General features: G+C 40.9%; 1 protein-coding gene across 1 annotated transcript in view; it reads left to right on the plus strand.

The window, feature by feature from the left end:
- The window catches only part of usta (uronyl 2-sulfotransferase a), a 50,401-nt gene that overhangs the window by 28,561 nt on the left and 5,670 nt on the right, over positions 1 to 16,170 (plus strand). Inside the window, exons 3-5 of the mRNA XM_084000546.1 lie at positions 5,266 to 5,421; positions 12,311 to 12,390; positions 12,479 to 12,632. Of these exons, the coding sequence (XP_083856672.1) occupies positions 5,266 to 5,421; positions 12,311 to 12,390; positions 12,479 to 12,632 (390 nt within the window). The remainder of the gene's footprint in view (positions 1 to 5,265; positions 5,422 to 12,310; positions 12,391 to 12,478; positions 12,633 to 16,170) is intronic.

The raw sequence follows: 16,170 nt of genomic DNA on the forward strand, positions 1-16,170 counted from the left end.
AAATACAGAAAACAAGCAGCTTTCCCGTGGTTTTCAGATTTAGTTTTTTGGAGACTCACAAAGATGTGACAGAAATGAACTTCACACTTCTTTCTGAACCCCCATCCTGCTCCGTAAGGTTGAAATCAATCAACTGTTCTGTCTCTCTCTCTTGCCTTTCACTCTGGCTCTGTGACATGAAATTTGACTGCAGCTGTCTGCCGCAACTACAGAAGCTTCACAGGCCTTGCTAACTACATACAGCTCCCATTTGCACCGACCAGCCTGACAGTGATTATACATTAGCCGCTAACTCTGATTGATTCCGTATCTGTCGTCGTCTCATCTCCCAGACGGATGATGCCTATGCCATGTCAGCAGCGAGCGCTGCATCAGCCACATCTCTCATTATCTCTTTGTTGACATCCCACTGCAATGAGGTAGATCCGCAATTTCAGCAGAGGTTGGTCGCATTTCAGCATGTGCTCGCAGAAGGCCGGGGATTCTGGTAAATGTAGGGAAAGATTAGAAATCGAGTTGAAAGCTCAATGGAAATGAGAGCGCATGGAAAAACCACGCAGCTCTTAGAATAGAGTTATAAGTCTTTATGTGTATGGAAGCATGACAAGAATGTCCGCATTTTTCCCCATGTGTAAAATGTGTAAGTATTATTTTATAGATGCCATTTCCCAACATGTTTTTCCTAATTGCACTAAATCCAAAACAGGAGAGTTTACAACCACTGTATAATCTTGTTAATTCTCCAGGCAATGCCAGATGACATGTTTTTTGTTTTGTTTTTAAGAAAAAGCTTAAATGTCAGTGGAGAGTCTGTAAAGAAGTTAGATAATTTCTGTTGATATTATGAGCTAATATTTTCCATATGTAATGAAATCTGAAGGTAAAACCAAAGTCATCTCGACTGTGAAATATCCACAAGCACAAGTTAAGTCCACAAAAGCACAACAGATTATTGGTTTTTCACTGAAAGCATTTCAATCTCCATTTGTCACACACTGCGTTTATGAAAGTGCAAAACCATAGTGGTGAGTTTCCCATTTCCTCTCAGCTCATAAAAATCAATTCATCATAATTCACAAAAATACTTAAATGCTGCTACTCGGATCACTGAGATATTTTCCTTCCTGCTCTGTGTCAGAGTTGGATAATGGATAACAGGAAATGCAGAGAATATCCACTGAAACCTAAACATGCAGATCTCCACTTAGTATGGGATGAGCAGTTGACAGTGGAGAGCGATGAACTGAGAGCAGGGCTTAACTAAAAACCAGCAGAGCACTGTTTCCTTAAGCAGAGCGCAGGGTAGCAGTTGTGTGAGTTTCAAGGAGCCGCAGCAGGAAGATGGATCGGGTGGATGGAGTGTGTGTGCGGTGGTCCTAAACCGAGGACATGTCTCAAAACCTACTGTTAGATGATTGGAGGTTCGTTCCCTGCAGAGACGGGCGGTCAGGCCACGAGACAGAGACGATAATTTTGCGCATGTTTGTTGAACTCAAGTCACATCTTAAAATGTCTCAAAACAGCGTGAAGCCTTTGGAGGTTTTGGTGCGAGCGTGTGTGTGTGGGCAGGGTCCTCCGAAGGAATGTGAGAGGAGCAAAAGTAGAAGTGAGAGCGTGAGAGAGAGAGAGAGGAGAGGTGCAGGGTTACTCATCACCTCAAAGTCTGGTTGATACTGGCTCGAAAGCATCAAAGCCGTAAATACCACAACAACAGCCAGGCTCTTGGGAGTAGGAGCGCCCAGATCAGACACAGAGGAAAACAGCGCCGTTACATAATAATTTGAAGTGGGGAACGAACGACTATTGACAGAATCCCTCTCTGGCAGACGCTGCAAATCTTTCTCACAGCGAGCATCAGAAACCTAAGCTCTACAGAGCTGGAACGACAATAGGACGTACTGAAAAGGTTGTCCTTTCAGCGCTGTCAATGCCGGTGGGATATTTGGACTCTTGACGACATCTACGATGTTTTTCTTGTATTATACAACACTAGGGCCGTTAGAGGTCTGACATAGTCATTTGTCATCATATCAGTGGGGGATGCTGTCCTGCAAAACACTGCATGTATTTCATCTGCCTCATTATTGTGATAAGCTTGAAAGTCTGTAGTTACTTGGCAAACACTGAGGAATGTTGGACCGCCGTCCAGGAGAACCATCGCCCATCAGCTGAAATCTTTTCCCAAAACTGAGTGAAAATGCAGCCACTGACCACAGTTTTGTGTTTGTGTTTTTTAGACACCACCAATTTTTCTATCTATAAAATTACTTTCATTTAGGCCTACAAGAATATGAATTAATAAAAGAGGGGGGGAAAAAAACAACATGTGACAGGTTGAAGTGATGACGTTGAAGTGAGTGACACAAGCCAAAGCACGTCCGTCAACAAAACTTGTATTAGCTTGTATAAGCCCCAATTCTCACCTGTGAATTGTTTTCCCGCTACACCCTCTTTGCTCCTGGGGCAAATGTACCTGTACATCTTGCATTTCACGTTGTGTCAAACCAGTTCAGGAGCTGGTGACAAATGAAGGAAAGCACACAGAGATTCTGGGAAAAACAAACAGGAAGTGGGACTGTATTAGAAATGGCCGACAGTGATGACCTGCCAGCAGACTGATACTTATGCCCTTCTCTCCTGCAGTTTGTCTTCCAAGTAATTCCTCCTCCCTCCCCCTTTTTGCTCTCCATCCTGTTGTTACTTTCTCTGTCTTTCCACTGGATTCTGGCAAACATTCAGAGAGGCCCTCTCTGTTTTTGCTGAGTCTGTTCTTGGGTGGGACAGGACAAAATCAGTGTGTGGGTATGTGTGTGTGGCTGTGGTGAACTACATAAAAGAAGGTCACTGAGATTATCTAAGGATGAGTAATAATTTCATCACAGCAGAGAAAGAAACAAGCAGGTGAGGGCTTAGATTCACCCTGTAAGAGTCAATGAGCCAGGCAGACGCTCTGTCACCTATAAAACTATCCAAACTGTCCATAAACTGTCCGCCCTGTGAGCCAGCGACCTAGTTGATGCAGTCAGTCAGACTTGCTTCCAAACACGCTGTCTCTCAGATATCCAAGAAAACCCCCTGGGAAAAGTACAATCACCATTCCAGACTGGGAATGTCGACAAGAATTTATCATTGCCGCATTTTCCCCCCATCTGATTTACAGGAAGCTTCACTTGAAGAGACGAGGGGAAAAGTTTTCAAGGCAACAACAGAAGTGATCTGTCTTTGTTTTCTGAGGTAGATCTCTATCACTTCTGAGAGAAATCCTCCAGATGTCTCTTAAGTAACCCGTCTTCCTCTCTCTCATTCTTCCCTTAATTCCTTTAACTGCTCCTGGTTTTCTGTCACTCTTGTTGTTCTCGTTGGTAAATTCATTTGGATAGCTTTCAGTCTTAAGGAGCCACTTGTGTAAACCTCTTGGACCCTTAGGGATAATTGTCAAATTAGTGCATTCTTGTCTGTATCATGCTAACAGTAATATTCATGTCAGCCCTAACTTCTTCCTTCCTACAAGCAGAGATTTACGGTAACAAATCTGTTTTTGCTCACTCATATCCACTTTATTTTGGAGTCTGAATCATTGCTGAGCTACTTGTTTAATGGATGACTCATGATGTGTGTGTACCCTGTAGTGTGTGTGTGTGTGACAAGACACTAGAAGTTGTATCATTTTCACTTCACAAAGGGAACTTGGTTGAGTATCTGGCTCATGGAGGTCAGTAGGGGAATAAGCCTAAGAGCTCAGAACATAAAAGTGTTCATGTTGCTCAGTCTGTGTCGTGTGTGCGTGCATGTGTGTGTGTGTGTGGCTGAAAGGGAATATGTTGCAGGGTCAACTGAGTCCAGCCCCAGGGAGTGTAGATGTGAGAAAGCGGGGTCAAAGGTCATAAAGAAAGCGGCAGTGACATTTGATAAATTTCTTCTGTTTTTTTCCCTTGTTTTTTTCATCTTTGCTTCACTTCTTCACACGTTGTGTCCCACTGTGGCCTCATGTTAGCCTCATTTTTGTGAATATGATCGCCCAGCATGGTCTGTGGGAAGTGTCATCATATGGCGCAATACTTCACTGCAATCTCAAAGAGCTGAGGAGCTGATTAGATTCTGGTGGTCAAAGGTCAAAGTCACTGCAGAACACAGTTTTGACACAAATTCATTCAAAAATTCACATGTTAACTTTAACTTTTTTATTTTGAAATTAAACTCATTCATAGTCTTCACTATTTCTATAAATCTGGAAAGACTGTAGTGACTGAGCTGACTAAATATAATAATAAAGTAAATTGATTTAATTCAGTAATTAATTTCAGTCAGACAACTCTGAAATGAGAAAAAAATAATTTATTGAGTGTAAGCATTGCAAGCTCAGCTGAAGCAGAGTAGGTATCCTTGAGCATGGCTGCAGCAGGTTTGGCATCAGGCTCTGTCTCAGTTATTCCTTCCCTGAATGATCTGCTTTGCCAGACATTACAGGGAATGAAGCAGACCCCCAACAGGGGATCATAAAGAGAGCCCACAGGGGGACGCTGGGGAGGAGGCGGGTTTGCAAAACCTCATGGGCAGCAGCAACGAGATGTATGCAGAAGCAGCAGCAAGGGCAGCAGAGCAGAAAATAGCAGCATAGCCAGGGATGAGCAGGTAAACTGGGGGGTTTAAGTAGCCCGCCCTATTTGGATGAGGAGAGCAAGTGACTGATCAGCTGATCAGGATGGGCGCAGCTTGAGTTGTCTGCCTGAACTAGCTCCGCAGGCTTCACATAATTTAGTTCATTTCTTTAATTGTATGAATTTTATCATGTTTATTTCACTAATGCAATATAATATAATATTAGATGTTCTCTAACTTTTCTACCACACACACACACACTAGTTTGATTCCTGACTGACCATCATTTGTTGAAAGTGAAGTTCCCCCATCTCTCCCAATGTTGCCTGTCTGACATTTCATTGATTTAATGCAATTCATTTAATTTAACTGAACATTTTTATGGAGAGCATTTAAAAGAGTAAATGAATGAAAGGTTTAATTAATTAATTCAATTCAATTTCACTTAGAATTTTTAGTTGTTAATTAATTTAACGCAATGCAATTTAATCGCGAAATTTAATGAAAAACTTAATGCCTTTAATTAAATTCCTGAGTCTGGACAGACATGGTTGTAAAATGCAACTTGACTAGCTGGATAGGGCATACAACCACAAGGCAATATTTCTTGCCCTTTATTTTTTTGCTCATCTTTATATGTTTGTTTTTGTGTGTGTCTGTTTGTAGGTGCTCCCATTCCCCAGCCAAGTGGTTTATAACCGCGTGGGGAAGTGTGGCAGCCGGACAGTGGTCATCTTACTGAGGTTACTGGCTGAGAAACACCAGTTCAACTTGGTCTCCTCTGACATCCACAATAAAACACGCCTCACCAAACATGAACAGGTAAGGTAAACGGAGCAGTGGCTGGATTTAAAGATTTAATCAAGTTGGGAATGAGGTCTTTTTTATTATCTTATTAATCCCTCTTAAATTTGCAGTTAATTCCACAGAAAAGTACAAATGCTCATTTTATTTATTTGTTACAGTCTCGTTGATCATTTAAAATATTTTTTCATATCAGGGATTTTAAAGCAGAAATGCATATCTGACATAAACACAGGGGCGGTAACAGCAGACAGAGGAAAATATGTTTTCATACTCGGCAAAACAATCTCTATGAAATTCCATTTAGTAGCTCTTAGAGCTTTTGAACATACAGCATCATACCTTATTAATCAGATCATGGAGTTTGCCCAGATCCTGGAAATGTTTGTGCCTCTCTGGGAACCAGTGGTCTTCAGATTCCACGTCTAAAGCCAATGCTTTATGCATTAATCATTTGGACATAAATATAACAAACTTCAGCCAAGCCAAGCCTGAATTCATTTCATTCATTCTTTCATTTATTATCCAGATTCAAAGCAGCTGACTATTGTCAAACCCTCAGAGAAACAGTGACCTAACTGAGGGTAACACTAAGGCTATGAGGAGAAAAAACGTAATTTTTAGTATTGCACACTTAACTATGTGGTCACAATAAACACAACAGCAGCAGGCGCTTATTCTGCATTTGTTTTTTTTTCTCATTTAGTATGAAAAAAGGACTGAAGGACGGTGAAGCTGCTTTTATTATTGCTTGGAATATCTCGCGGACATGAGTGTTGGCTTTACAGAGGGAAAACTGCTTTCGTTTAAGAAACCGCAGCCTTCTGAGACACTAAGAAGTGCTGGCCTGTGCCAGTGAGAACGCTAATGCCAATGCTAATGTGCATAAGCATATCTAAATAGCACTAATTTTAGCAATTGAACACACATAATCTTTCTCCTCTTACTCTTTCCACTAAACACAGAGAAGTTTTATTTTCATAACATAAACAAATAAATAATGCAAACAAATGTCTTTCCAACTTGCATGAGGAAAGGATTCATTGGGCACAGTGTGTTTTGATGCAAACTTAACTTGAAGCTGTAGGCTACTTCCAAAACAAGCCCGGTTTTTGGCAGGATAGCTGACCAGATGATTTGGACTTCAGGCTCCTGTGAGAGCAACTAACAACTGTATGAAGTGCTGCTGAAAAACAATCCAGTGGTGTAATGTGTATTCAGTTCTTTTAGTTACATAAATGTACCTGCATTTCAGTGTAAACACAGTCTGTTCCAAATAAATGTTTCATAATTAAATTTACCTGCTTGTACGTAGGTGGAGATCCAGAGGGTTTATCGGCAAAATGCAAAAAAATATTGAAAGTAAAAAGTTCTTATATTGCACAATGGTTCCTTGTAGACTGTTTGGTTTAGTTTTTCTTTTTTTAAAACCTGTGCAAATGAAATCTAAACTCTTAATTACATCAGTGGATTATTTGGTTTATTGACAGTGATGCAGCTTTTTAATTTTGTACTTTGTTGAGGAAGGGTTTAAAGACTTTATAGTTTAGTGTTGTTTGTTCCCTCTTTAATTATGTATCACGTAGATTAGTAAATTTAAAATATGTTCCTCTGATGCAATACAAATGATGATGAATTAGCACATTGGAAACACTCAAGTAAAGAAATCTGCAGCTTCAAACTGTGTTTATGACTTACTGTAACCTCTGACATCTCCTGATGGGGGGAGAAGAAAGGATCATTTCCCAGCTGAGATCCTTCATTTGAAATGGAAATGGAAGAGAAACTAATTTCATTCCTCAGAACCAGAGAGACGCCAGGCTTCCTCATGTACATTTTTGCTAGTGGCATTTCCAGTTAATGCAACACCCTCTTTAGTCATTTGGGTGAGAGGGTGTTGCAGTCTTGCTCACACCCACACATGATGCTATTGACAGCAACCTTTCTTTGGAATAAGCTGAACATTTGTCAATGGTCAGCAGATGCTAAATTTGTATAATCATTACTGACCGATTTAATGTAAATGTTGAAAGTCAATATTGAAACAGGTACTTGTTTACCCATTCATCAAGCCCTGAAAGGCTGGCTGCACACGGAGTGGCAGAACACCATTAGACTCATTAATTTTGTGGACATAAAACATCTCTGTGAATGCTCTCAAGCAATGCTTCTCAGAAAGAGCCCCGTGCATTCCAGTGTCTGTACGAGGTGGGGTGCAGTGGGGGGGTCTGTGCTTGTGTTTGTGTGTAATTCTGTAAAGTGCGTCTGCATCTTTGTGTGTTTGTTTGCATGCGTTGCCCCCGTGTGTGTTGACTTATGCAGATGCAGACGCACATCACCTAAGTTTAGAGATGCTGGTCTCATCAGTTGTGGTTCTGGCTCAGGAGGAGTGCAGTTTTTTGGACCATCCTCCTGCTGGCTCTTCCAGTAGTCCGCTAATGGGTTTGCCCGGGGTTGATGCCTTGTTCGTGGGTTGCCAAAAACTAGCGAAGGTGCCTTATTCGTTTGGAACTCTGCAGAGCCTCTGCAGATTTGAGGCATATAGTATAGTAACCCATCTGTCTCTTTTAATAGCGGGAGAACAGGCTTAGTGGGAGAGAGAGGTTTAAGAAATTTCCTGGAGAAAGAAAAAATACTGAAAAAATAAGAGACTTCCTTGAAAATCTCCAGAAACAGTAAAACAGCATCTTTATTGTGTTCGTCTGTGGGTTCCCGTTTCCTCCTTTACTGTACTAAAACGGTTTACCAGCAGACAGATGCTGTACAGCCGTGAACTCTGTGTATCTGCATCATTTAGCCACACATTCACAAATACCAAGAGGCGTCTGGCTCCAGTACAAGCAAAGACTGTAAATAGTAATTCCCTAGTAGCGTCTCAACAGCTACACTCAAAGGAACAGTTTGCTTTGGGTCACTTACTGAAAATTGGATTGACTTGGGTGCTAGAAGAAGTTGAAATTAGTTTGGAAGTGGCTGCTAAAACCTTTATTCATTTTTCGGTTTTTCAAATTGAAGATATTCATTTTTACCTTGTCTTTTATTAAATTCTCACTTTGGATATGAATTATGTACTGTATGGCCAGTGGCTGTGACATCGAAGAATGATCCTCTACCGCGGCAGGTGTTGATTGTCCAGGCTCATATTGATTTTTGAATGCGAGACACAGGGACATATTGAGCTGAGTTGAATGCAGGGCAGCAGTCAAAGCTTTCTGTGGTTTTTGGCTCTTCCTCCGGTTCCCTTGATGAACCCTGTGAGGACGCCACGGGGGCTCAGGAAGGAGGGGAGTGGGGGTCGGGGAGGTTGCAGGTATGCATGGAATCTCAGACTGTCCTCCACTTTCCCTCTGTCTCCCTGCAGTTCTCCCTGGTAAATGAGAGGGGTGTCTGGCCAGACACACCGGAGGGCTGGGTCAGAGAACACACACTCACACACGCCCTGCGCGCGCACACCCACACACATACACACACACACACACAAACTCACCAAATGTGCCAAATGTGTTCATGGTCTGCACATCAAACCTGGATGTGGGGGAGGGGACATTGGGGGTTAGCTTTGGGCTAATTGGTCTGGACTAATGGTCAAGGGGGAGCAGTTTGCTCAAAATAAACTTGTTTTTGATGCTGATTTGAGATGGATTAATAGAGACAGAAAGTGTAGAGCTAAGCAGAGACCTGGAGTGGTGAAATAAAGTCTAATGTTCTAATGACAGTTTTAAAATGAATACTTTGCAGTGGGAGCCATCGACAGAAAGTGGAAGCCGAGTGAGTGGAAATGTACTGAGTTTATAGAGAAGAGGGAGAGTGTGAAGCCCAAATCTGACTGGGGCCTTAGATTAACTGCCTTGTGTACATAAACAAGTATACATATTACTGTTGCTATCCAAATAGTCCTGCTATGACGTAACAGGTGCCTGCACATAGTTTATAAGAGCAGCACATTCAAACGTTTTCTCAGATCAATGCCGTTTGCCAGAGAGGTCTCTATATAAAGAGTGATTCAGTGTGTAAAGACAGGGCACGACAGAATACAGCCTTTATAGCAGAATCAGGCATGAAGGAAATATAGACTCATTTTTATAGAGGGATTGACAGCATTAATAAAGACTTTATGGTGCTTATGCAGTAATAATCTCTGATATGCGAAAATAGACAAAATTATTTATTCTTGATGCCAGGAGCCATGTAAAATAAAATAAAAACAGGAAATAAAGAAAATTAATGTCATGTGTTTTCATTTATATCATGAATAGCAATGTTTTTACAAGCCTTGGAAATGGCAGATTAGTTCAATCAATCCCTCTGTTCAGTCTCTTCTGAATAGCAAGACGTGTTCTCCCTTGGTGTTTTCACAAAATACTTTATCGATAGTGTTTTGGCTCATTGGTCCAACCAGGCATTCACCGAGAAACTATCCAGATACAGTTGTCCCCCTGTGACGCATAAAACACATTATTTCATGCACTATGTTTCCAGTTGTGGAGGATTATATTAAGTGTGCGTAGGTGGTGTCGCCTTCTGCTCTCGCAGCTCTGGAGAAGTTTCTCAATTTCTCCAGAGTACATTTTCAGTGCAGCAATTTGAAAGAAACTTTTTCCTACAGACTCTATGGTTGCGCTATTGATTCTTTCACATACTCTACTCCTGAAACTGTCAGGTTGAAGAGTGTAAAGGTAGAAACTTAGAAAGAAGGAAACACAGTCAAGGACGTTCCTCCAGTAACTGGTTTTATTCAAAAACAAATACAGTACAAGACACTTTTCATCTGCTTACTATTCTTATAATGCACTCCCCTGCATCCTTCAAGCCATTTGTCCCTGGTCCACAGGTTCCTACTCCCACACTACCTTCCAACAATATCATCAATGATTACAGAATGTGTAGAATATTGCTGTGCACTTAGTATGGTTGACAGGACTTTGAGAGGCTCTACAAATGAGGTGTCCCTCACACAGCTGCTGCCTTTAGCCTCCTCCTCTTCCCTACTGATTCTCCATGTGTATTCCTCCTTTTCCCTTTGTCTTAAATTTTGTTCTGTCCTTGGCTGTGGTAGAAAAGGCACTCATTGAATTCCCCATGCATACTGTTCGGCTATTGTTCATTATTTATTAGTGCTCTCCTATTTAAATCTACACTTTCTAACTAATCATGTACAGGATTATTTTTATTCTGCTCAGCTCCTCTTACATTATCCCTGCCTGTCATCTGGAGTAATATCTGCAGCAGAGAAAAAAAACATTGTGGGGACGCAGGTTCAATTCACATTAGCTGGCTTGGTTGTACATTCTGGTTGGTACAATGGATTTTGCTTGTTAATGGGAAGCCAGTGAGGAATCACATCATTGTCTTCCTATGTTGATTGCTTAGGATGCTGGGAGAATAGGATGAAACAAAGTGGACCGTTGCGTAGTCTTACTGGCAGAAGAACAGATGCAGCTGGCAACAACATGGCGCTAGCAGTGGCACGTGGCTGTCTACAGCCTCCCCAGAACAGCAGTGGAGTTCACTGGGACAAAGACCTCAGAACAGTGGGATAAGTCATTCTGAATTGGTGAGATAAAAGGGAAAATTTAACAAAACACGAGGAAAAAGACAAATTGGTCTCACATGTGATACAAACTCGAGGAAAACTTGTTAAACTTGATGAATTCATGCACTAGCTCCTCAACTGTTACCCTCGTGGGCATTCTCGAAAGGCCCGAGATGTCTGACACTTGCAGCACTTGGCCTGTCATACTCTGTGTAGTCTGGCAGCAACACTTAAATACTTTGGTATTTTTTAGTTGAATAAGTCTGTTTTTTGTCAAGATATTTGCCAGAGTTTCTGATGTTTATAAAAAGTCAATTTCATAATTGAAGAATTATGTTGATACATTGCGGGTTATCATATAACTGGTACAGTATGTGAAGTAGCCTATACTGTATGATGCTCAATCTCTTAAAGCTCATACACCATCATATAACCTTGATTCTGGGTCATTATTCTCTCTTTTTTTTAAATTACACATCTCATGTGATCCACTGATGTGAAGGCATAACTTTCATTGAAACAAATCTTTCACTATGTGACTCGGATAACTGAATATCACATAAAAATGATTCCAATATGGAGCTATTTATGTAAGGAACAACTAGGGATTAAGTTTCAGTTGCATGGACTGCAGTCAAAAAGTTCATGCTATGGACCTACACTGAACTCTACATGCACCGCTGTGATATCTCATGTTTGTTTTGGCTACTGTTTGCCTGTCTCTCCATGCAGACCTGGAAAGCCTTTGGGATGTTGGTTTTTTCTGCAGAGAAAAGAAGAAGAAACTTGGAATCACAGCTTTAGAAATGTTGGCTATCCACTGTATGACGTGGCCGAGGGGAAACAAGAACTATGGTGATGAATATTGTCAGACGAACAAAATAAAGCCATTACTTCATGAAGTTGCGCAGTCAAGGCAGGGACTGAAACTGTGGTGAGGTCAGTCTACAATGGTGGATTATACAAATCAAATCAAGGTGGACCTGCAGCCAGATAAATCTAGAGCCAAAGTTTCAGTTTATCCATGGTTATGTGTTCATTTCAAAAATTCAACAACTTGCGATCCACATTTTTGTTTACATTTGACATAACCCTAAGATGCTCTCTGTTTTTTCTTTATATTGGGTTTAATTGAGAAGGCTCGGTCAGGGTGAAGTAAACTCAGTCACTGTTTTAAATGTTGCATATGCTTTTTGTTATCCTCCATCAATGAAATAACTGTTTGATTTCCCCCATGACTTTATGCATTGACAGAAAGGATTAGATCTCCACTCGTCTCTCAATTGGTCGCCCATATTTATAGACAATACTCTATTTTACATTCAGTAATTCTGTGTGTCAAATTACCGTGTTTTTTTTTTTGTTGTTTTTCAGGTGGATCTCATGAAGAACATCAGTAATATCCCTCAGCCATTCCTCTATACGCGGCATGTTCACTTCCTCAACTTTACCAGGTACAGTGAATGTCCTCAGCTCTTTGTGTTTAATCATGTTTGTTGCGTTCCATTATGTTGATGTGTTGTTTTTATTTGTCTTTGTCAGGTTCAGGATAGAGCAGCCGGTCTATATCAACATAATCCGGGATCCCATCAACCGGTTCCTCTCCAACTACTTCTTCCGTCGCTTTGGTGACTGGAGGGGCGAGCAGAACCACCTCATCCGTACTCCAGGGATGAAAGATGATGAGAGATACCTGGTGAGACTTTTGTTCTCAGGAATCATTATTGTTTGTTCATAAAAATATAATAAATATAGTAGGATGTGCACCACCTTTCATTAAGGAGAACTATAATATATGCTGTACGTGCCTCTGCTTGTAGTTCTGTGGCCAAACCTTTGCATCTGCATTGGCATTTGAAAAAGGACTTGGTTCAGGAGGAATTTAATCTATACTGATAAATTGATTTACTATGGCAAGTCTAATCATTTTCTCCTCTACAGTACATCTCTAAAAAATCTGTTGAAATAACAATATATGCACACACACGCACACTATCAGTTTTGCAAGTCATTTTCCCTACACTGATAAATGTTCAGGATTTTAAACAAACCTAAACTCACCATGCCTTAACTGTAAGCAAATACACAGCACAGGGCTGTAAACTGTGGCGCCTGAGGATGAACCACATTAGGTTACCATGTTTCTCCATTCCCAGAAGAAGCAGGATCCAATGTAAGGAACTTTATAATAATATTATTGGAACTGAATCTTTTAGCTTTCTTCCCCTCTATCTGCCTTTCTTCCCAGTCGCAGTGCCCACAAGCCCATTTTCTCTCAAACGGACATTAGCTAAATCAATGCCACGGATGTTTATGGTTTGAAATACTAATGCATTTGCAGTATTTGACAGAGCTGCGCAGTTACTTTATGACTGAATCTCTGGCTTGCCAAATAGCAACGTTTTGAATTTGTATCTATATTGGCTCCAGCCCAGGTGGTTTCATAACCTAAAGCCCAGTTGAGGCATGAATTGAAAGGTTGTATACTAATTTCTTAGCCTGGTATAACCTTGATGCACTTTATGATTATGCAGGAATGTACATCAAGTAGTACTTGTAGCACAAACGGATCATAACAAGATAATGATCCTGCTGACATCAATGTCTGTGTTTTCTGCATCCATTCACTCACTGAGTAACTCTTAAATAGCAATACATGTGTCAGCCAGATCATTACATCACGTGTTTGAGATTGCTGTATCCCTGTTTGTCGTTAGTTTGGGACAAACATTGACTTCCTCAATGCTAACATATAAGTAACAGAACATTTCTTAAGTACAGAAATATATTAAAACCACATTCTTCCCACTTTGAAGATGTTCTACACGTGGTTTTGCTGGAGGGTGAAAGGCAAATTGTAAGGCCATTGCAGCTTGATGCCAACCCAATATTTAAATCTGATTATGATTACAATTAGAGACCCGATTTAGTATAACCACATCAGAAACTTGGTATCCTACATCTGCCATGCAGAGTTGTTTACCCCTGTAGCACCATAATAAAGGCATTTCACATTTTACAGTTCTCGCCATTTGGAGGCATACTTTAATTTCTAAGTTGCCATTTTTTGATCTCTGTGTGAGTTTTACGCTGTACAGGAGCTGTTTAAATACAGTTTGAGTGTAAGTTTATAAGGTGCACTTGGCAGGGAAGTGATGTGTGTAATGTCGAATTGGAATTTCCCTTAAGTAAAACAAACAGCTACATGCAGGCCAGGTAGAAAACAGACAAAAATGTTAAATACTCTACCACTAAAAAGAGTTAAAAACAACGAATCTATCATCACCTGGTCCACATTTAATGGCAAATCAATATCCAGGCCCAAACACAGGTACATTCCTACAGTCCTCTATACTGCCAGAGACTTGCTCTTGTGCTCAGAAAGCCTTGTCTGCAGCCATACTCAGAAGCTAACAGGAGGAGTGAATGTCATTCTGGCTTGAGTCTGACTAGGTGTAATTAAGTATTGCACTGCTTTCCCTGGAGTTTTGGACCATGTGAGTTGAGTTATTAAAGTATGCAGACCACGGGGGCCCCTTGCTACAGTTAAAGGGGAGAGGGGAGGGCTATGTTGCTGTAGACTGGCTTACCTGTATGTGTGTGTGTGTGTGTGTGTGTGTGTGTGTGTGTGTGTGTGTGTGTGTGTGTGTGTGTGTGTGTGTGTGTGTGTGTGTGTGTGTGTGTGTGTGTGTGTGTGTGTGTGTGTGTGTGTGTGTGTGTGTGTGTGTGTGTGTGTTTGTGTGTGTGTGTACATTCCTGTACTTATGGGGACCAAGTGCTCTAGACAGGTTTAAATGGACTTAAAGCTTCTAAAGTACTTCCAACATTTTCTTGCGGTTCACTTCTTTCTCTGAGGCTACTGTAGTTAATATAGAGAAAATGTGTTGTGATGATCTGATTTCCCCTTGAGTCATTAAAGTGCATTGTAAGTGCTGCATTCTTTCCCATCACATTTATTCAACTTAATTGGCCAAAATGGATGCACACTCTCAAAATGTCTTACACCTGGATGTCACTGAATACCAAATACATAGATGTCTATTAGCATAGCATATTTAAAAAGACATATTTTCAGATGTCCTTGGTAATTGCTTCCTCTTGTTACTTTACATTTCTTTTGCTAGTATTATTATTTTGTACTGTATGTGTTTCATCAGCAAAAACAGCTTGCAGTTACAGTATGTGATAAATCATATCTATAAAGTGCTTGCAAGTATGTGCCACACTAGCAATTGTGTACGCACACAGTTGCTAAATTTGCAAAAATGAGGTGAACATCACTGAAAAACCACTATTTCAGGCAAAAGGATGAGTTTATGAATCAGCATAGAGCCACACACAGACAGGCTAATGTGCAGTGTGTATTAAGGAGTTAACAATATAATAACACATTATACCTTTTATGTAGGTTAGTTTTAGGGAAGCTTGAAGTGGAAAGACTGAAGAAAGTCGAACTCCCAGTTTCTATGAGCTGGAGGCAGCTGTCCACATACATCTAGGATTTGGATCAGGTCTTTTGTAGAGAGTTCAGGTCCAGTTTTTAGGCCATAAGATAAATGTCCTCACAAGTTTAGTGATTCAAATACATGTGTGTGTGTGTCAGCATGTGCGTTCTGCTATGTCAACACTCAAGAGTTCAGGCTAGTCTTGGATATATCCCCTGCCTGGTGTGTATTAGCCCTGCCGGCCCTGTGCCGGGTGGATATGAGGGGTGTCAATGAAAGAACACTGTCAGTTTGCTAGCCCGGACCGAGGGAACCTGATGCACGTGTTACTGAGACATTCCTGTGGTCGGCTTGGATTTTCCGTCGGTCCCCACACCCTTTTTTACACACACATACACTACACTATACAAAGGCATGCACTGGACACTTGAATATAGAGTGTATTAAGTATACACTCAGACAGGACTGTCACGGGAGACTATATAAAGTCTAATAAAGTGGGGTTTAAAAAGACATTTCAGGCTGATCTGGGCAGATTATTTTATCATATACAGTTACTTACCATGAAGTGCAATTTGTGCACAGATATTTGGATGCACATGCAGTTTATGAAGAAAGTCAGTGCCTCTGTTGAACCCACTGAACACCAATGAGTTCTCACAGTTCAGAGATACTGGTCCGATCAGATGCAATCATCTTCCCTCAGTGACTCTGACAATCACAATGACAGATACACACAGTTAACCAAACAAGTGTGCGTGGAATAAAAGATGCTTTTTTTTTGGCATC

The sequence above is a fragment of the Trachurus trachurus genome (assembly GCF_905171665.1).
Source record: "Trachurus trachurus genome assembly, chromosome: 24".
Lineage (NCBI taxonomy): Eukaryota > Metazoa > Chordata > Actinopteri > Carangiformes > Carangidae > Trachurus > Trachurus trachurus.